Source organism: Artibeus jamaicensis, unplaced genomic scaffold (assembly GCF_021234435.1).
Source record: "Artibeus jamaicensis isolate MK-2021 breed Jamaican fruit bat unplaced genomic scaffold, CSHL_Jam_final scaffold_537, whole genome shotgun sequence".
Lineage (NCBI taxonomy): Eukaryota > Metazoa > Chordata > Mammalia > Chiroptera > Phyllostomidae > Artibeus > Artibeus jamaicensis.
The window spans coordinates 37,258,295-37,281,600 of NW_026522047.1; the positions used below are offsets into that span (position 1 = coordinate 37,258,295).

The 23,306-nt window shown below is 37.4% G+C and overlaps 1 protein-coding gene across 2 annotated transcripts in view; it reads left to right on the forward strand.

Moving 5' to 3' along the window:
* KIF13B (kinesin family member 13B) overlaps positions 1-23,306 on the forward strand; it is a 174,908-nt gene that overhangs the window by 1,403 nt on the left and 150,199 nt on the right. For both annotated transcript variants that reach the window (XM_053658474.1, XM_053658475.1), the window contains exon 2: positions 15,648-15,741. In XM_053658474.1, the coding sequence (XP_053514449.1) occupies positions 15,648-15,741 (94 nt within the window). The remainder of the gene's footprint in view (positions 1-15,647; positions 15,742-23,306) is intronic.

Below are 23,306 nucleotides of genomic sequence, written 5' to 3' on the forward strand. Positions count from 1 at the left end.
CTCAAGAATTTTTGAAACGTGCAATACCTGACTGTTTAGTCAGGGTTACTGACCCCTTTTCCTTTAGAGTGCCAAATGAAAATACGGCAACAGCCAGTACAACAATATCTGTCAGGTGTGAATGAATCAAAATTTTACCTATTTTTTTGGTGTGCGGTAAATTCTAGTAATTAGTTTATGCATGCCATGAGATTAAAAAGGTTGAAAATCTCTTCTAAATTGTTCTTGCCACTTCTTTGTTCATTATGTCAAGTGTTGTTTAAGTCTATGTAGAGATTATGAGTTCTTTTCCAGTGTTCCTTTTCTTGCTGCCTTTTGTATAGAGTGAGGCATACAGATCAACCAGTTAAGATACATTTTGTTGGTTTGTCCTCTTGGGAGTTGGTTTATCTCTTATCTTGGAGTTACGTCTTCTGTTGGAATTGGTGATTACTTCTGTCCTTGCTAGGTCAGCTTACGGATGTTAGGTGACAAAGAATTTCCCCTAGGAACTTAAACTAGTTTAGCTTGGCCTCACTAGTTTCATGCTCTGGCAAAATGAAAGAACTGGGAGGAACTTTGAAAGTTTTGAAAAGCTCCTGTTCTTCAGTGTTCAGGAAAATTCACCTTAATTCACAGTGATTAGGACAACTTTAAAAAATAAAAAAAACAAGCCATGTAAAATATACTTGATCTGGGATTTGATTCTGGAAGGATGATTTTAGCATATCATTAAAATTTCTTTTTCAGAAAAAAATCTTAGCTATGTCAGTGCTAAAAAGAGACAGTTAACCAGCCACCACAAAAGACCTATCTCAGATGGAGTCCTTCCTCTCCTCCCACCATGGGTTTTGGTTTTTGAGGGGAAGTTCTATCCTTTTTACTTATAAATTGTCATTAATTAGGATGCAATAATTATCAATATCAGAGTTTGGAGAGATGCATAGAATTATAATTTTAGCTATGGAATGTATTTCCATAGCTAAATGTATTTCAAACTTAAGGTTTAGACATAGATCCATTACTTGGCAAATAGAAATGCCTTTGTGGTAAACTGCCTCATTCATTTAGTGCCATCTCTTACAAAGCCTTATATTTCCTGAAAGCACATGGACCATTGGTTTTATTTCTAGTTTGTCATGAAGTAGTTGTTTACATAAATCTAGAGGTTCTCATGGGATGTAGTGTAGTGAAATTCTAAAGCCAGCGATGTTTAAGAGCGGGGGAGACATTCCTGTGAGAGAGAAACATCAGTGGGCTGCCTCTTGTATGCACCCTATCTGGGGACTGAACCCTCATCCTGGGCATGTGCCTTGACTGGGAATTGAACCAGTGACCTTGTGCTTTGCAGGATGATGCCCAACCAACTGAGTGACACTAATCAGGGCTAGAGTTTGTTTAAACAGGCTAAAACAAAACCATATTCCTTTCCAGTAATTTTGAAAAGGGTCATATTGCTTTGATCAGTTACTACTTTTGGGAAAATTAATGTATTAAGTAATATAATTATGACAAATAGTAAACTTTTAGTCATAATTGTTTCTCTCTTAATATATTAGTGCTGGAATCAACCTCAGAAATCTCTCTTCACAAATAAGAATAAAGTGAGAATGGATTACTGGGGTGATGCAGTTTTGCTGTATAGACTTTGACATTTGGAATTACATCAGCTACTGTTTGAAATTTGCAAGCTTTTAGTGAACTATGAAGTTCTTCACGTGATTCAGCATCTGACTGTGCTTAGGTGTTAAGGTAGCTAGTTGGTTTATTACTTCTCATTTATCATGAAAGTAAGAGTTTCTTTCATTTTTGCTAAATTAGAGTTGCAATGGCTAACATGTGCTTTTATCTGGAATATTTTTCTTGTTGCCCATGTGAACATTACTAACAAAGCAAAAAATAGGAAGGAAAAAGTCTCTGACATCCTTCCATTTTGACAATTCATACTCTCATTTTCTTCTTTCCATTCTGCTTGTGTTCGCGTGCACATGTAATTTTACATAGTTTTAATTTTGCTTTTGTTCATCTGAAATATGAACTTAAGCTAAAGAATAAACTTGTGTTGTCATGAGCTCTCGAAGTTCTATTTACAAATATTGTTTGTCATTTATGTTATGTTTTAGACTGTACAACTCATCAGGTGACTCTGGTTGTGTTCTTCTATCTAGTGTAAAGAACACCAATTCATACATAATTAATCAATCTAATTATTAAATGAACTGCAAGTTTTACAAGCATAATTGATGGTACTACTTAGATCAGTGGATACTCTCCTGTTAGGAATTTGTAAAGTTCCTGTTTAGGAGCTTTAGGTGGTTTAAAAATACTAGATATTTATTGAGTGCCTGCCCTTTGACTAGCTTATTAGATATTATGGGATCTTATTACATTTCCTCAAGGCGTTTCCTGTGTTTAAATATGTACAAGATCAACTACCAAAATAAATAAATCTATATTAAAAGTATTTGGAAAATACCTTTGCTGTCTGCCTGGTATTGTGAAATCAGAAATTATACCTGAAATCTAGTTAGAAAAACATGCAGATGTTATTGTAGATGTTAGTAAATACGGACAATATTCTATTTCAGTAGGCATTTCTCAAGGCTTTACTTTGCATTTTACAGTACCTGATGCCATGAAGACACAAAGAAGAATGTAGTATCTAGGAGAAGTCAGTGTATAAGTAAATCATTGTCTAGTATCTCGGTGGAAAGACTATTACATAGCCATTAAAAGTGGTGAAAATCAAAGCCATTTAACAGGGAAGACTGTTTTCTATGTTAGAAGTAAAAGGAGAATGTAATATGGTTGTGCAACTGTACTAAATTTACTATTATAGTAGTCTACTATTCAATCTACTATAATGACTATTATTTTATAAAAATGTAAACAGAAATGGGCAAGGGCTAGAAAGAAACATGAAAAAATGAGGTTGATTGTTCTTTTTGGGAGAATTTTATTTCCTACAAAAACTTTTAGTGTTGTCTAGTATTGTAGTTTTCAGTTTTTTAAAAGTGTGTTTTATAGTTCTTGCTCCTGAGGAAATGACTGTCATGTGAAAAGATAAGATTTAAAGGTAAACACCTCTCTAGCAGATTGCTAGGTGATTAAGTGCCAGGTGAACGAGAGGGAAATACAGGAATTTGGAGGAGTGAAAGCCCTCTGGAAGGGGCTTCCCGGGAGGGAGAACTTTGGACTTGGAGGAGGGCGCTTATGATTGGAATCGGTGCAAGGAGGAGGCAAGGAAGGGCATTGGTTCTTTGAGGAGGAAATGTGTCCTGAGAGCAAAGGCACAGAAACAGGAATGAGCAAGGCAAGTTTAGGCAGCAGAGACAAGCTTAGCCTGCCAGAGAGGAGGGCTCTCTGAGGTTGACTAGAGAAGGATGAGTGAGATTAGAAAGGGCAAAATTACAGGGAGCCCTGAGGCTAGCTGGGCCCAGAAGTCTGGGTTTAGGGTGGCTGGTCCAATGTGCTCTAATTTAGCTTATTTTAGAGCTTTGTGTGGGTCTCGGACACAAACACGAAGGAGAAAGATTGCCAGATCTCAGGGCAGATTGCATGCCTGGGTAGATGACTGATTAGGGACATGCTGGGCCGCGTTTAAGAGCGAGAATGGAAATGAAGCCATGTGAGTGGCTTCAGTCAAAACCAAGTGAGCGGTCATGTATCAAAAGACAAGGCAAAACTGAAGTCGCTTTTATATCTTGGCTATTGTAAACAATGCTGCAGTGAACATAGGGGTGCATATAGCTTTTCAAATTAGAGTTTTGGATTTCTTGGGATAAATATCCAGAAGTGGAATTGCTGGGTCATAAGGTAGCTCTATTTTTAACATTTTGAGGAACTCTATGCTGTTTTCCAGGAGGATTCCCTTTTCAAATTAGTCAAAGAAAGACAAATACCACATGATTTCACTCACATGTAGAATCTAAAAAACAAAATAAACAAACAAAGGCAACAGAAAACAAACATAGTTGCCAGGAGGGAGAGGAGTTGCGGGGGGGGGGGGGGGGCGCAGTTACTGGGTGAAAAAGGCAAAGGGATTAAAAGTACAAGTTGGCACCCATAAAAATAGTCCTGGGGATGTAAAATACAGCATAGGGGATATAGTCAATAATATTGTAATAATTAGGTAGTATAGGTGGGTACTGGACTTCTCAGGGAGATCACTTTGTAATTATATATGTCTAATCACTATGCCATACACCTGAAACTAATATATTGAATGTCTCAACTATAACCAAAAAATTTTTAAAGTTAAAAAACGAGGTAAAACTAAGGAAATACGAGGAAGTTCAGAAGGCCCACATTCTGTGAAAAAACAAGTAATCCTTAGGAATGGAGGGAGCAGGGTAGAAGGGGAGAATCTGTTTGAAACAGGCAGGTGTTTTTGACCCTAAGGCCAGTCAGTGGTGGTTGTTTGGCCCTTTCAGAGAGAATTGATGTTTGAGTTAAAGATGGCTGTGGATGGAAATTTCTGACATGTTTTCTAAAACAGAAGATACTTGTTTTACTAGCAGCTGCTTGATATGCTAATGGAATGAGACACACATCTATTACAACATTCTTTTGTTTTATCGTCAACTCGGTGAGCGAAATGGGAAATAATACACATAGGGCCAAAGGCTTTTGGAGAAGAACATACAATTTTATAAAATAAAATAATATAAAAATTTGTTTGAATTGGCATTTACTTTGACCTCACCTCCATAAAACAATGACTAGTGTGTAACTTTTCCAATTCTTAAGTTCTGAAGGTGGAAGAAACCACTGACAATACTATTCATTAAGCAGATGCATTGAGATGTTTGTTGAGGAGAAATGTGTTTATTATTGCTCTTTATGCTTGCTGATCAAGTCTCCTTGTATAGGGCTTGTTTTTTAAAACCTTGGCAGTATAATCTGTGGGGAAGTGTGGGAAGCTAACCAGTCTCTGAGACACAATCCACAGATTAATTGGAACGGGTTTTACCTCTCCGAAGCTGTAAATATTGTTAAAATATGGTATTGATTAGCTCATTAAGTTTAAAGCAGGTCGATTGAAGAAAAAATAATAACTACTTTTTGAGGGCTTTCTCTGTGTGAGCTATAGAGTTAGGTGCTTTTTATTGGTTGTTTTATTCTTCAAACAATAAAAGCAGTAGCTATAGAATTTTGCCTACTTTGCCATTAAAGCCTATACTTTTACTATTATATTGGAGATGGTGATCATTTACATTTTTTATTTATAGATTTGAGAGAGAGAGAGAGAGGAAGGGAAAGAGAGAGAGAAATACCAACCATTCATTGGTTGATTCTTTTATGTGCCCTGACTGGGGTTCAAACCCACAACCTTGGCTTATTGGAACAATGCTTTAACCAACTGAGCTACCCGGCTAGGAAGGACATGATGATTTTTAAGAGGATTTTGTATTCCTGCATTTACATAAATTTCAAAGATGTGCTGGATACACAAGAAGAATATGATCTTTGCCCAAAGGAGCTCACTGCCTTGTTAATAAGAAGAGATGCACAGGTGGGTCAGTTACAAGAATATATGTGCACAATGCCGTGATGACAATGCATTATGAATTAAAGAAATGGGAGTGGGCCTTCAGAATGGTGAGGAATGAGTTGAAGACAGAGGTCAAGGAGGAAGGCATGGCACTTGGGGTGCACAGCAGGAATTGTAGGAGTTAGTAAAACATGGATGTAGGCATTAGCAAGATATTTGCAAGAACAGTGAAGAAATTAGATGTCAAAATTCAGACACCAGGAAGGAGACAGTATCTGTATAATTAACGTGCTATTGAGAGGTAACTGTGTGCTGACATGATCCCAGCACTGAATTAGATTATTTCAGTTAATCCTCACAACAATGCTAGGAAGGATTAACATGTAATTCCATTTTACAGATGAGAAAACAGGAATTTAAGCAAGCATTAACAACTTGCCCCAAATCACGTAACTAACAAGTGGAGAAACTGGCATGCCGTTGGAGCCTGGGCAGTTCAACTCTAGAGCCCAAGCCCTTGAATTTTATGCTTTCTTGGAAAAGTCAGGAGAACACAGGGAGTGAGGGATGGGAAGAGTGATGCAAGTTGCCGTTATGAAGTAGAGAGGTTTATGGTGTGTAGAGAGATAGGAAGTTATTTAAATGAGGTACAGGAGATTAAGAAGGGTGGCCTGGTTTGAGGAGTACAGTGACTATAGGTTTTGAATAGAGCAGTGTGGCACTGTTAAAGTAATACTTTAGGAAGATAAATTACTCTATGTGTCTTTACTGTGCCCACAAACTAATAAGTTAGCTTGCTACTGTTTCACGGGTGCTGGTAGAAGACGTGGGACTTCTGGGTCCAGACTTGTTGATGGCCCAGCACGCAGCTCGAGCAGTTCCCCTGGCCGGCAGATCCCACAGGGCTGATGTGGAGGAGTCCAGGTGGATGCTGTGCCAGCAGTGGGTTTGTGTTGCATCTGAGGAATACTGAGCTTGGGGAATCCATTGCTTTAAGGTGGTGAGGAAGCCTGCTCTTTGCCCTGAAGGAAGAACTAGTCCTGTAGCCAGGAACTAGTTACTGGCTGCAAACATATTTCTGAGATGGGCTGGGTAAAGAGCTTCTGTGGCCTTGCATTCTAGATTTATCCAGATAGAATGTGTCAAAGTGATATGAAAGCAGCTGAAATTTAAGAAATCCAGGAAGACTTCAAAGCTTCTGATTAAGATGACTAAATGAATGAATGCCGATGTCATTACCTTATATCAGAAGTATGGGAGAAACAGGTTTTTTGTGGAGGAACAGGAAATGATGAGTTCTATTTTGGGATGTTCAAGAGTATTTAGTCAGTGCTTATGTGGTACATGTACTGCACCTATAACTGTGAGTAAGATATAAGTGCATGCCAGAAGAAACTCAACAGATTTGTTGACCTTTAGGTGTCTGCAGTTCAGCCAAGTCTGGATGGATCTAGACAGCTGTTGTACATAGAGTCTGAAACAAAGGGCCGGGACATATACGTAGATTGGGGAGTCATTACTGTATTAAGAAGATAGAACACTAAAGTAAGATGTTTTTTATTTGGATGGAGGACACAGAGGCTAAGAACAAAGACATAACGAGAAGCAGGTGAAAGGTAATGTGGAAGTTATTACAGGGGGAAAATGTGTCCCCAAAAAGGTCAATAAGTCAGATATCACAGGAGTGACAACATATGATAATACTGAATTGTCTTCAGTCGGTTTAGCTTGATGGCGGTCAGTGGTAATTTTCAGGAGAATAATTTTGACTGAATGAATGGATGAGTCTTGGTGTGTTGGTAGTGAGCTGAGAAATAGTGGGCATGCCAACATGGAGGCAGTGAGTTACATGAAGATTCTTTCATGAAGCTCCACATAAAAGGGAGGGGAAAAGAGTGGTATCCAGCAGTGTAGTTAGGAACAGGCCATTTTTTTTTAAGTCTGGAGATGTTTAAGCTGTGTTAAGAGACAGAAAGAACAAAAAAATGAGATTGTTAGAGACAAAAATTTCCAGGAGAGAAATTTTTGCAATATGAGAGGAAGAGGATAATTTTATAATGGGAAAGCCCTGGAGTGCTTAACTTTCTTGCTGAGGTAGAATGTGAGAATATTAATTTAGAATAAAAAGAGTTGGGTGGGCTGAGATCTTCAGAGTAGTGAGTGTTGTAGAAATGTGGTTGAAGGTTTCTAACCATATTTTATATCTGTTGAGTGCAGTGAGGTCATTCCTTCTGAGTTTCTTGAAAGATGGAATTCACATCAAAAGTGTACAGTTCAGTGGCCTTTAGTATATTTGCAGAGTTGTGCAACCATCAGCACTGTCCAATTCCAGGACATTTTCATCATCCCACAGGGAGTCTCTCTCCCTGTGGCAGTCACTCTTCACCCACCCCCCACTCCAGTACCCTCCGCATCCTCCCAGCCCCTGGCAGCCACTAATGTACTTTAAGTCTCCATGGATTTGCCTATTCTGGGCATTGCTATGAATGAAATCTCACAATATGTGGACTTTTGCATTTGATTTCTTTCACTTGACATGTTGTATTTAGGGCTTACCCCATGTTGTGTGAATCAATCCTTCTTTCCTTTTTAGAGCTTAATCTATTCTGTGATGTGAATATGTTGTATTTTGTTTGTCCATTAATCAGTTGATGGGCATTTGCCTTGTTTCCACTTTTTGGTTATTATGAACATTTGTGTATAAGTTTGTGTGAAAATATACATTTCCATTTCTCTTGGGTATGTATATCCACAGAAGTGGAATTGCTGGGTCATATAGTAACTCTCACTCATAAGGAACTGTTAAAGTGTTTTCCAAAGTGACTGTACCATTTTACAATCCCACCATAATGTATGAAGCTTCCAGTTTCTCCATGTTCATACCAGCACTTGCCATTTTCCCTCTTTTTGATTATTGGCTTCTCAGTGGGTGTGAAGTGGTATCTCCCTGTGGTTTTGATTTGCATTTTCCCCAATGTCTAATGCTGTTGAGCACCGTATCATGCGTTTATTAGCCATTTGTGTATCTTTGGAGAGATCTCTCTTCAAACCTTTTGAAATTTGGTTGTCTTTTTATTATTGAGCTGAAAGGCCTCTTTATACATTCTAGATACCATTCTCTTATCAGATGTATGATTTGCAAATGTTTTCTTGTGGGTTGCCTTTTCATTCTCTTAACGGTGTCCTTTGAAGCACAAAGTTTTTCATTTTGATGTGGTCCAGTCCAGTTTATCTGTTTTTCCTTCTGTTGCTTATGCTTTTGATACTGTGTCTAAGAAACCATTCCTTAACCCAAGGTCATGTGGGTTTATGCATGTTTACTTTGAAGGGTTTTATAATTTTAGTTTTTACATTTAGGCCTTTGGTCCATTTGGAGTTAATCTGTGAATGTGGTGTGAGGTAGAGTTCCATTTGAATGTGGATGTCCACTTGTCACAAAACCATTTGTTGAAAAGACTGTACTTTTCCCATTGGATTACCTTGGCATCCTTGTTGCAAATCAGTTGGCCATAAATATGACATTATATTTTTGGACTCTCAATTCTGTAACATTGACTTATATGTCTATCCTTATACCACACTGTCTTGATTACTGGAGCTTTGTGGTATGTTTGGAATTGGTGAATGTAGTCTTTCTGTTCTTTTTCAAGATAGTTTTGGCTATTCTGGTTTTTGCCTTATAAGTTTTTCAATACCTATTTCCTAACCCTATAAAGTAGATTGTTTTTTTGAATATATACATTTTATATTTTGGGCCACATAGATTATTTTAATTATTTTCATCCTATAAACTCTATTTCCCTTATCAGCTGTTCTGTCTTGGGTCTTCCCTTATTCTTCAGTCTTTTCTTTAGTCATATTAGAGCTGACATTTTTATCTTTTATTTGTTGAATAGATTTTCATGTTCACTGGTAAAAACATAAAAGTAGGTTATTAAGATATTTTATATATCTCTCACTGGGAAGCAAACCACCAGTCTGCTTTTTACCTATGCGGCATCACATAATTTTGTTTTTCCTTGGGTCAGTGGGCCTTACGGGGATCCTAAGCAACTTTGTAAGTACAGTAAATAAGTATAAGTCATATTCCCCTTGCTGTCAATAACATTACATTCCACTTGGGAAAACAAGTCCTTTGTACATGAAATATTAATGATGCATATTTTATTTATATGAACATGCATATACATATAAAAGTATTATATGTGGCATGTGACACAAATTAGTTGAAAATAGAACTATATAGCGTAGCATACAAAGTTAAAATGTGAGTCTTACAAATAAGTTACTCTTTTCCTTTGAAAAATTGTGAACTTAAGAGTAAGTTATAATTAGCTCTTTAGGAATATGACTGGTGGGAAAAGGGAGCAACATTTATATTTCTTAGTAGATTTGTTTTGAAAAGAATTGCTAATTTTCTGGAGAGTTAGAAAAGCAGATTACTAAATAGGCAGCTCAGTTATTTTGTCCACATTTTGAGTGATGCCTGTTTTCAGATGGAACATGAGCTCTGAGAAGGGCGTCTCCCCCGTCCTGCCCATCCTTTACTATGATGTCACTGGGGGATGAGCCACAGCTGATTTACGCATTGAAGAAAGACTTGTTTCAATTATTGCTAATTTGGCAAGGTGACTAATTTGCTGCCTGAATAAGCTGAATTGTCAGCTGAACATAGTTTAATATTCAACTTGAGGATCTTGACCTAGACAGGGATCCTGTTTGGGAAATAATATGGGATCTTTAATGTTAGTGAAGTAATTTTTTCTTTTTCTTTGTTTTCTTTTCTTTCGTGGATACCTCAAAACATTCGTGGTTCTGAGTGCTATAAATAAAACTTGATTAGTCATGACATAAACTTAAAGTACTACTTAACTTTAAGATCACTCTGGTTTTTTATTGGTTTCCAGACATAGGACTAATTAAATCCCAATCTCATTATTTTAGGCTACATTGGGAATGAACTGTTGTCCATGTGTTACTTATTATAATAATGATGAGTATTTGGTGCTATTTTTTTATTGTGGTTTAGTACATATAGCATAAAATTGGGCATCGTAAACCGTTTTTAAGTGTGCAGGTCAGTGGCATTAAGTACACTCACGCTGTTGTGCAGCCGTCACCACGTTTCATCTCTGAACCGTTTTTATTGTGCAAAACTAAAAGCTCCGTGCAGTGAATCATTAGCTCCCCATTGCTCCTTCAGCCTGGCCCCTGGCATCCAGCTCTGCCTCTGAATCTGACTGCTCCAGGCACCGAGTACAGGTGGGCTCCTGCAATGTTTGTCCTTTTGTGATTGCTTGTTACACTTAGCATAATGTCTTCAAGGTTCATCTGTGTCTTAACAGAATTTTGTTCCTTTTTTTAAAAGATTTTATATATTTTTAGACAGGGAAAGGGAGGGAGACAGTTAGAGAAATATCAGTGTGTGGTTGCCTCTCACATGGCCCCCCACTGGAGACCTGGCCTGCAACCCTGGCATGTGCTCTGACTGGGAATTGAACTGGCGACCCTTTGGTTTGCAGCCTGTGCTCAATCCACTGAGCTAAATCAGCCAGGGCAAATTTTGTTCTTTTTTAAGGTTGACTAATAGTCTGTTAAATGTATACACTACATTCCGTTTACCACTTTTTCATCAGTATTCAGTTGGGGTGCTTCCACCTTTGGCTGTTGTGAATAATGACGATGTGAACATGGGTGTACCTCATTGCCGCTTTTGTAAAGGCGGTGAATAGCAGCTAATCCTTATCTTTTTAATCTAAGTATCATTCCAAATGAAGAGAAAGATGTTTATCTTTTGGAGTTTGGTGTTTTATTAAAATTGTTTTTTTTTAATTCAGATTAAATTTAAGACCTGAATTTGTTCCTGCTGTTTAATCACTGCTTTGCTTGTGATTAGCCATGTAGAACAAGAAGTTCTTCATGGAGAGAGTGTCATATTTAGAATCTTGTAGTGGTATAATTTAACTCAACCAACTAGTAGCATTCGATGGTACACTATATAGCATTTTGTATTAAAGTGTTTGTCATATACCTGAGCCTTAAACTCTCTTCATATGTAACTAATTTATTTGCTTGGGTGTGTGTCCTAGACATTCCACCCATATTCTAAACAGTCTTGTGAAAAGCCTTCTCTTAATATCTGTGTGTCAATCAACAGAGCTGGGGTGGGGATTTTGTTTGGTAAGTAAAATTGAACTAATAAAGCAGTGAAGACAGTTGTTTACATTTTAAAGGCCACCTTTGATGTAAGTTAGATGTAGGAACACTTAAAAGTATTGCATTTAAAAAAATCCTCACTTGAGGACATGCTTATTGTTTTAGAGAGAGAGGGGGAAGAGGAGGGAGAGAGAAGGGAGGGAAACATAGTTTGGTTGCTGATGTACGTACGTGCCTCAGCTGGGGACAGAACCCAGGCATGTGCCCTGACCAGGAATGGAACCTGTGACTCTTTGGTTTATGGGATGATGCTCCAACCAACCGAGCCACGCTAGTCAGGGCAAGTATTGCATTCTTAAGGGCAAAATGACTTTAGATTGGATATATTACTTAATAGGCAATTATTTGTATTATAGGGTTTTCCGTGGATTGGTTCCTTTTTCATGACATTTTTAATTTTTTTTCTCTTTTTAAAATTTTAGATTTTGCTTATTTATTTTTAGACAGAGGGAGAAAGAAAGGGAAAGAGTGCCTCTTGCGTGCCTCCTGATGGGGACCTGGCCTACAACCCAGGCATGTGCCCTGACTGGGAATTGAACTGGCAACCCTTTGGTTCACAGGCTGGTTCTCAATCCACTGAGCTACAGTAGCCAGGGCCCTTTTTTATTTCATGCTTACTAATTATTAGTTGTATCTGATGAAGTCATGAAAGGGAGGAGAAAAGACCTGTGAAGAGGACAGGGAAAAGCATACAAATATTGAAGAAAAAATGTTTGGATCTTTCCTCAATTCTAGATCATTTGAAATGAAGGCAAACTACTTGGGGGGCAGGACTTGGTTTGTGGTTTTTCAGGCATGCACTCTAGATGTATAGTTCTGTATACAGAACTATACATGCAGCTCCTCTGCTCAGACCAAATGTTCTTGCAAGAAACTAATAACCAACCTTGTGGTGAATGGTGAGATAGATTGAGTCACAGTACAGTTTCCGGAGAGTTGATAATGCGTTTGTTATAATACGGATTTGACTGCAAGGGGCCAGCCAATACAGTTTGTTGAGCTCTGGGCTTAAGGAAAAGGAGGAAGTAAGATTGCATGTTTGAAAAGTTTTTGCAGTGTGGCTGAAACTTTCTTGCTGCATTTCTGGTATAGTCTAGAGAGGATTTAAACACAAACATTAGACTTTATGGTAGTTGACTATAGTGGAACATATGCCGTTTTGATGGTTAGTCTTCCATGCCGAGGTGAAACAGCTGTGATGCTTCCCTTTCAGTTCTCTTTGCCAGAAAAATGTACTGGCTAAAAAAAAAAAAACCACTATTTTTTTTGTATTTCCAGGTTATATCTTTGAGAACTAATGTAGAATAACTGATACAACAAAAGTTGAGTTGTGGCAGGCATAAGAGGGGAATTTTTTTTTTTGGCATTTGTCTCAGTTATATAAGTTTAAAACCGCAACAACAAAAAGAAATGGCATTTCCTAGCAGTGGAAGTACTTTAAAAGTTATACTGGTAGTGTGATATCTGGCCTAGGTTCTTTGGGAAATGACTGGGAAATACATAATGACTCTAGTGGAGTACAGCTCCTTTCTTAGATAATATCTTTGGGTAGTAGGGATAAGGCAAACAGAAACAGTTTCGTACTTCGGGCCAGAAAAATATAAGACTATAACAATATGAGAACATAAACACAGCCTACATGTTTTTTAAAAAGCTTTATTGAAATATAATTTACATATTACACAGTCAACCAATGCAGTGGTTTATATTATGCTTATTCCAAGTGTGCAAATCTCAGCATAATCAGTTTCAGTACAGGGTCATCACCCCAAACAGAAAACCGTATCTACTAGCAGTCACTCCCAAATCCTCAGAAATAATGAGTCTATTTTCTGTCTCTATTTGCCTATTCTGGACATTTGGAATAAGTAGAATCATATGATATGTGGTTTCTTGTGACTGGCTTCTTAGCACAGGCTTCATCCATGTTATAGTATGTATCAGTACTTATTTCTTTTAATTGCCACATAATGTTCCATTTGACGGCTGTCCACTTTTACCCATTGATTAGTTGATGGACAGTTGGGGTTTTTCCACTTTTGGGCTATTATGAATAGACGTATAATACTGCTATGAACATTCATTTACAAACTTCTGTGTGGACAAGGGTTATCATTTCCCTTGGGTATATATCTAGGAGTGGGAATTGCTGGGTCTTGTGCTAACTTTGTGTTTAACTTTTGAGACATTGCCAGATCCTGTGGGTATTGCTGGGTCATATGCTAACTCTGTGTTTAACTTTTGAGGAACTGCCAGACTGTTTTCCAAAATGACTGCACCATTTTACATTCTTACCAGTAATATATGAAGGTTCCAATTTCTTCACATCCTTGCCAATACTTGTTACTTTCCATCGTTTTTATTATAGTTAATGTTAGTGGTGTGAAGTGCTATCTCATTGTGGTTTTGATTTGCATTTCCCCAGTGTCTAATGATGTTGAGTGTCTTTTCTAGTGCTTATTGGCCATTTTTGTATCTTTTTTGAAGGGATGTCTATTAGATCCTTTGCCCATTTAAAAATTAGATTTTTTTTTATTATTGAGTTGTAAGAGTTCTATTTTCCAGTGCAAGTCCCTAATTAGATAAATGATTTACAGGTAGTTTCTTCATTGTGTGGGTTGTCTTTGTTGTTGTGTGGGAGGGTTTTCTTTTTACTTTCTTGGTGCATATCAGGAATCAGATATTTTTCATTTTGATGTGGTTCAGTTTATGTGTTTTTTCTTTTGTCTCTTGTGCTTTTAGTGTCTGAGAACCATCACCTAACTGCAAGTCATGTGGCTTTACCTTTATGATTTCTTCAAAGACTTTTATAGTTTTCGTGCTTACACATTTATGTCTGTGATCTGTTGGAGTTAATTTCTGTGTGTGGTATTAGGAAGGGGTCTGACTACATCTTTTGCACGTGGATATCCAGTTATGCTGGCACCACTTGTTGAAGAGACTCTACTTTCACCATTGGATTATTTTGACACCATTGTCAAAGTAATTTGGCCATAAATGTGATAGTATATTTCTGGAGTCTCTGTTCCATTGATCCATCTGTCCGTCCTTCTATCCTTATGTTAGTATCACATTGTCTTGATTACTGTAGTTTTGTAGTAAGTTTGAAATTGGTGAATAAAGCCTTTCTACTTTGCTTTTCTTTTTCAAGATTGCTTTGGCTATTCTGGATCTCATGCATTTTCATATAGATTTTAGGATCAGCTTGCTAATTTTGGGGGGAAAAAGCCAGCTGTGATTTTGATAGGAATTGCCTTGAATCTTCTAGACCAGTTTAGGGATTATTACCATCTTAGTGGTTTTGAGTCTGTCAGTTCATGAACATAAATGTCTTTCCAGTTGTTTGTCTCTATTTCTCTGAACAATGTTTTAGAATTTTCAGTGTACATATCTTATACTTCTTTTAAATTTTCTGTTTAGTATTTAAATCTTTTTGATGTTATTGTAAATGGAATTGTTTTCTTAACTTTATTTCTGGATTTTTCATTGCTGGTGTATAGAAACACTGCTGATTTTTAGATTTTGATCTTGTATTCTACCACCTTGCAGAACTTACGTATTCCAGTAGTCTTTTAGTGGAATCCTTAAGATTTCCTGTATACAAGATCATATCATCTGCCAGTAGCGATACTTTTACTTCTTTCCAATCTGGATGCCTTTGATTTGTTTTTCTTGCCTCACTGCCCTGACCAGAACTTCCAGTGCAATATTGAATAGCAGTAGTAGACATCCTTGTCTTATTCCTGTTGTTAGCAGGTAAGCTGTGCATTCTTTCACCATTAAGTGCAATGTTAGCTGCAGTTTCTTGTAGATGCTCTTTATCAGGTTGAGGAAGTTTCCTTCTATTCCCAGTTTGTTGAGTGTGTTTCTCAGGAAAGAGTGTCGGATTTTTGTCAAATGCTTTTTCTGAAGTAAATTACTTTAAAATGACTATTTTTCCTTTTTTTTTTTTTTGCAGAAATTGACTTGCATACCAAATGTGTGGTGGATGTAGATGCAAACAAGGTTATTCTTAATCCTGTAAATACTAATCTTTCCAAAGGAGATGCCCGGTAAGTTAAGAAACAGTGTTATGATCAATGGATTTTTAAATGACTGAAAGTAACAGTGGCTATTGAATTGAGTTCATCTTAGCAAATATTGAATGCTTACTGTGTAGAGACATACTGCTGTCAAGGTGTAGAGATGAGATCTATAATATGGAATGACTAATGTGTTTTTTTAGATTTTATTAGAAGCTCAGAGAAGAGAGCTTAGATTAGATGGCAGAGTAACTAAGAAAGGCTTTTTGAAGGAGCCGATATTGGTTGGAGGATTAAGGGAGATGTAAATGGGAAGAAGTGGGGCAGAAGGGAAGGCTTGTAGGTTGTGCCTGTTTGGGTTGCTCTTACTTCTGCCAGTTCAAATCCTATGTGTCTGTCAGCGCATTTCAAGTGCTGCCTTCTACCTAAAGGCATTCCTGCCAGCCACCCTTAGTGATTCTTTTTTAGATTCCTGTAAGCTACAGTCTCTACTGCCCAGTTCAATTACTATGTATTGTTTTGGATGGTTCATTGTAGCTCTCCAATAGAACTTAAGGCCTTGGAGGGAAGGGACTCTCTGTCAGGGGTTGAGGGTGATACTTGAGCATCACTTTCAGATTTGGGCCATAGAATGAATGAGAGGGAGGGAGGGCAAGAAGATACAAAGAAAGTGAATTAGAGGAATAAGGAAGAGATTAATTAGTTTTATTTCAATAAACACAGAGGAATTAGTTTAATTAAATAAACTGGGATCAAATTGCAGAAGACCTGGAAAGCGGATCAGGAAATTTGGCCAGTATGGGTAAGATGTCACCTTTGACCATTTTTGAATATTGTGATTAAGGAAGTGGATTAGGAAAAGTTGTCAGTTGGCAATGTAGGGGATGGGTCAAAGTGGGGGAAAGCCTGGCTTTTTTATAGACATTAGCTATATCAGAGATGTTTTTGTACTGATCTCAGAAGTGGAGAGCGCATAGAGAGACAGCACCTGCCATGATGCTTTATACAAAGTAGGGACTTTATAAATGCTTGTAGAAATAGTGTTGTTTATAGAAATACATACACTATAATGTTCTTTGGAGTGAGTTCAACTGAGTTGACGAAAGCACTCGACTTGGAGTCAGAAAATCTGAAATAGAATTCTTACTTAACTATGTTATTGTAGCTGTTTTTAACTTTTTTGAGTCTCACCTATGTGATGCTTGCTTTACCTGTCTCATAGAGGTGTTTTCTGGAGATCAAAGCACGTTAAAGTGCTTTGTAAAGTGTTTTACAAATGGCCAGCTTTATTGTTATTGATGGAGAGGTAGTTCTTTGGCATGTCTAGCATATGGGCATTATCAGATATGCTGTTATTAGAGTGTGAAGGGTGTAGATGTGTCAGAAATGATCCTGGGATTTTGAGGTTGCTAATTGAATGACCTGTTGTCCTGAATATTAATTAAAATCATTAATTTGGGGGGCTGTTTATTGCTCTTCAATTTTTTAATCTCTAAGACTGTTGCTTTATTTGGAAATATTGGTACTGCTGAACAAACTTGGCAAGTTGTAGAGATGAGATCTTATGATAGAATATCTACAATATCTTATGATAGAAGGAGTTTGGGCTTTATACATAAACTGACATAGATTTCAATTCTGGCTTTGCCAGTTGCTAGCATGGTTACCTACCTGTGTCCTTTACTTATAAAATGTTAGTTTTCTATTGCAGTATAACCAGTTACCTCAGAAGGCTAGTGGCTTCAACCAGAATCATTTATTATCTCATGGTTTCTGTGCATCAGGAATTCAGACAGGGCACAGTGGGACTTGTCTCTGCTCCATGCTATCTGGGGCCTCACTGGGGCCCAGACTGGAAGGCTGTGGCTGGAATCATCTGGACGAGGCTTGGTCACCCAGGTCTGGTAGTTAATGCCACTTGTTGGTTGAAGATGTCACTGGGAGAGTGGGCAGAACACCTACTCACAGTCTGGTGGCAGGGTTCACGAACAGGCATCTCAGAGAAAGTCAGAAAGCCAGGTGGAAGGAGTATTGTTTTTATGTCCTAACTTTGAGAGTCATGCAGCGTCACTTCTGCCACATTTCCCTGCTCAAGGCTGATATAAAACTACATGGTTTTAGGAAGAGGAAGCAGACTTATCTCTCAGTGTACAATAGGAGCTTCATTGTCTCATTAAAAAAACAGTAGGGATGGGATATGTATTGTTGTGCTGTCTTTGGAAAACAGACCGCCACAAGTATGTCATAGCATCTACCTGGTAAGGTTGCTGTGACAATAAAATAAGCACATAGAAGCTAAAAAAGAAAGGTTTCCTTTCCTTTTGAGATCATTAGATCTTGGGGATTTGTGAAAGAATTAAATAGCACTTTTTGGTTTTATAGAATGTCTTGCATGGCGCTTTCCCTCCCACATGCTTAACACACAAATTGGGTGTTGTAGAGTACCGTCTGATAAAAACAGGGACAGCTTCCAGTAAGGTTGGTATGTTATGGGGTTTTTTGAAGTAGTGATAAGAAGCATGGCTTTTTGTAAAAAAAAAAACAGCTTTTTATTGAAGTATGTAATATACATATAGAAAAAGTATGTAAGCTGATGAATTTTTGTAAAGATACCCTATAATAAGCACCCAGATAAAAAAAACCAAGAGCATTGTTAGTATGACAAAAGACTGCCTTGTGAGAGCACTTTTTATTTTAATCTAATATCAAGGTGAAAAGAAAAAAATGGAAAATTTGAAATGTAGCAGTTCAGTGGTTCACTTCATTAAATTTGAGGAGACATAGGAAAGCACAAATTAAATACTATTTTATATGATATGAGATTAAATACAGTTTAGCTTATAAAATGACTGACTAATCCATAAAACAAGTTATGGTATTATATAAGCTAGAGAGCCAGGGATTTGAAATTAACATGTAAGTGATTTGAGTCAGTTTGAGTCACTAGTCAGAAGGCTCAAATTAAAATTTTTCCTCAAAAGCCACAATATCTTTGCTTTTAGAATAGTATTCAATTCTACCAATCTAAAACTGTGACTAATTTTACTTATTTTTAAGATTTTATTTATTTATTTTAGAAAGACAGGAAGGAAGGGAGAAAAACAGCAATGTGTGAGAGATACCCGGCCTGCAACCCAGACATGTGCCCTGATGGGCAATCAAACTAGCAACCTTTCAGTTTGCAGGCTGGTACTCAATCTTCTAAGCCATACACCACTCAAGGCTAAAACTATGACTTGTGTGTGTGTGTGTGTGTGTTATATAACCTAACAACTGAAGTTTGTATATGCTGAAAGTGAATATAAATTTTGAAACAATTGTTTATATATTTTTTCTGATTAATTTTGCATGAACTTCTTAAAGTTTTATAATTTGATGCTTATGTACATTAAAACTGATAGAAATCATGGTTAAATGAATAGGTAAGCCATTTCCAGTTTAACAGCTCAATCATGGGGATTTGGGAAACATTTTTGCTATGATATATATAGCATTTCACAACTGTTTTGAAAAATGAGATGCTTAAAATTCAGCAAATTGGATAGCAAAAGGCTAATGATATTAAAAATGCTGATTTTGGAGCCAGATATTCTGGATTTAATCCAAGCTACACCACTTCACACATGTGATATGGAGCCCTTCACCTCAGTTTATCCATCTGTAAAGTGGAGATTATAATAGTACCTGCATAGAGGTTGTTGTAAGGATTAAACAAGTTAAAATATGTAAAATTTCATTGCCTATTTATTTATAATGAACCTTATATAAATGTTTGCTATTATTCGAGCATTACTATTATTATTATGCCCTGTATTTAAGTTACAGTCCATAGTATGTTTAGTGAGCTAAACTGGCTCACATTTCCTTGCTCAAGGCTGATAAAAAAACTTCATAAAGGAAGTAAAAATTTTTTTAACCAAAATGTATTCAATTCAGTACTAATACATGCCTATTAAGAAATTACCTAGCTCACCCTGGCTGGTATAGCTCAGTGGATTGAGTGCCAGCCTGTGAACCAGAGGGTTACTGGTTCGATTTCCATTCAGGGCACATGCCTGGATCACAGGCCAGGTCCCCGGTAGGGGGAATGCGAGAGGCAACCATACATTGATGTTTCTTTTCTTCTCTTTTTCCCTCCCTTCCTGTCCCTCTAAAAATAAATGAAATAAAATCTCTTTAAAAATAGTTGATAAAAAAAAGAAATTACTTAGCTCTATAAAAATTTCAGCGTTACAAAGTCAAAATTTTTATTTTCTCTAGTTTGCTCAGTGTTGATGAGGTGAGGCTCTTAGGGACTAACATGCCATCTGTTAGAAAGATAGAGCCCTTTATTTTATGTTTACAGTGAATGAAATATTAATACTTGCAATCTGGGCTTTTCTTCTTGGTATCAACTAACTTGGGAAACCAGGTCAAAATATTGCTAGTGAACAAGGGTAAAAACAAAGGTACATTTTATCAAATATGAAAAAGATTAAAGATGAACTCTTTCTATGCCACAGCATGCGATTTGAACACTGAAGTGACGAAAATATACCAGATCGGTTATATATATATATAGTACTGGATACACACTGGTAGATTTGCTCTATTTATTTCTTCATGGTACACTGATTATACCACTAGTACAATTAAATGTCTTTTTGGAATTGCCTCTTTGTCCTGCATCAAATTAGTTTTCTAGATTGGTCCTTTAGGTTTCCCAAATCTTCATCTGCAACATATGTACAATCATCTTATAAATGACTAATTTGTTAACTATTCTGGGTAGACTTCTACAAGTGTAATTTTCAGTGTGTGAGTCTTAGCATTTAGGAGTATTTTCAGTCCCTTTTGAACTAATGACAATAGTACCATAATGTATAACAGTCCCCTTTTAAATAACAAAATAAATTTTAAGCCTTATTTTGTTTGAATTATATTTTAAAATGTATTAACATTTTATTCTATAATAAAATGTTATTATAGACTACTTAGTCTATAATAGACTAGTTAGCCTGTCACCACGCTAAGATAAAATAGTTTATTTTTTAACTTTATTTTTCTTCCTTTTTATTGAATTTGTTGGGGTAACACTGGTTAACAAAATTTCTGTGTTTCAAGTGCAGTCTACAATACATCATCTGTACGCTGCATGGTGTGTTCACTACCCCAGGTCAAGTCTCTGTCCATCACCATTTAACCCCCCTGCCCCCTGTTAATGTGGTGTGTGTCACTTCTGCTTAGGATCCCTTGACTAGAAGAGGTCACATGACCAGACCTGTCTTTGTGAGTGCCTAGAGGGAGAGGTTTCAAAATAGTTCCTTAGGCTAAGTTTGATCTCCTGCCTTTTGCTTCATTCCTTCCTCTACCTGCCAAACAGGCATTTCCTGCTAACTCAGGCTAAAAGGTTGATTAAGATACTCAAACTGTTTTAAAGGGAGTAAGGTGTGATTTCCCATGGAGAATGGCAGCCTCCGCTTTATGAAAGTTTTGTTATAAAAGTTATGTATAGGTGAGTTTGGAAATGTGAATGCTTTTTCCCGTTGGAACCAATAGTTGTTTCTAGTAAAAACACTTCTATTAAAATGTCTAGTTTGGCTCACAACTCAAATAATCACATTTTTAATATTTTGGTCTGTAGTAGAAGTGCTTCATAGCTACTTCCCATTTCATCACACATAATATTAAAAAATGCATATGTTGAGACTGAATAAGATTAATCATTTTTACCCCTTACTGAGGGTATTTTGAAGTGCAGAGGATTTTTTGTTGAGCAGCGTGTGGTGATAAAGAATGCGACGACTACCAGAAAATGGTATACTTTGGTGTCACTATGCCAAGGGTGTCAGCAGTTTTACCTACCATTGTTTTGCATCATTAATGTAAATATCAACACAGTGAAAAAGGCAAATGTCTCAGTATTATGAAAATAGTTTTGACCTCAGGACTCCTGAAAAGCCCTGGGGGATCCCCAGGAGTTCTTAGACCACAATTTGAGAACCACATTTAGGGGTTAATCTAATTCACAAACTTTAAGAAATGAGTGAGTATCTTTGTTTATTTTTAAACCACTTTACCAAGACATACATGCCATATAATTCATTCCTTTAAAGGGAACAACAGTTCAGTCGTTTTTTAATGTTGACCCTGACAAAGAAAATAACTGTTGAGAAGAGCTCCTGGTGGCTGACTGGGTTCAAATTAAAACACAGAAACAAAAACCACAGCCTAGCAGCCATTGCTGAATAGGGCTTCTCACTCAAGCTGTGCTTCAGGGAGAAACCTACACTAAACTGCCTGGCCTTCCACATTGAACGACCTTCCTGCCTGCACTGCGTTTCTGCCCCTTGAGCCAGCCCACAGACAGGAATTCCTGGAATCGTATTTCAACCAATAGGGCTGAGATTCTCCCTGTCCAATCAGAACTGCATAGCTATATCCTCATTGGCATCCTCAGTGACCAATCAGAGCAGCTCCATTTTGACAATCAGGACATTACTTTTTGGACAAATGAAACTAAGGATTAGAGTCTTCATTTGCATGAGAACAAGCCAATCAGGGACCAGGGACAGGGACTTTTTTCCCCCCAAATTTTTATTGATTGATTTTAGAGGAGGGGAGAAGAAGGGAAAGAGAGCGAGAAAGAGAGGGTGAAAGGGGGTAAGGGGGAGAAAGAGATTATTTGTTCTTGCATTTTACACTTATTGGTGCATTCATTGGTTGATTCTTGTGTGTGTTCGAAGAGGGATCCCTCTAGCAACCTTGTCGTGTTGGGATGGCACTCTAACCAACTGAGTTACATGGCCCTGTGACTTTTCTTTGTCAGTTCCCTTCTGGCTCAGGAAAGCATACTTTCCCTTTCCATCTAAGACTGTATTTTTCCGGGCTGGAACTGAAACACCAAAGACCTCTTGGCTCAGCAGAGTAGAGTGGAGCCATCATGGCATCCCAGACCAAACTGAGCAGAGCAGAGCAGAACTGACTAGCCAGAGAGGGGGTCAAGGACCACCTCATCCTGAGGGTCACCTCTTAGCAGTGCTTTCCACACCTGTGCTGTTTTCTAATTGAAAGTTAACACCATTGAGCTATTTGCACTGAATAAAGACCCCTCTTTCACCACACTTCAAATTAGGGTTCCTGTTGGCTTTTGAATTGACACCAACAACCACTGGTTGATATGTATTTACCAATTTGTGCAATGAACACCCTTGTCTAATTTTATGACATTTTAATCACCCTATTTATTAATCTAACTTCTGTCCCCATAGATTTGAGATATGCCTATTCCGAACATTTCATATAAATACAATTATACAATTTGTGGTCTTCTGTAACTGGCTTCTTTTACTTAGCATAACGTCTCTGAGGTTTACCTTTGTTGTAGCATTTATCAGTACATTCCTTTTTTACAGAAGAGTAACGTTTCATTTTATTCTATTTTGTTTATTCACTCATCAGCTGATGGATACTTGGGTTGTTTCCACTGCTGTGAACATTTGTGTAAAAATCTTTGTGCGGACATGTTTCCTTTTCCCTTAGGTACATCTCTAGGAGTGGAATCGATGGGTTATACGGTAACTCTGTGCTTATTAACATTTTGAGTAACGGCCAGC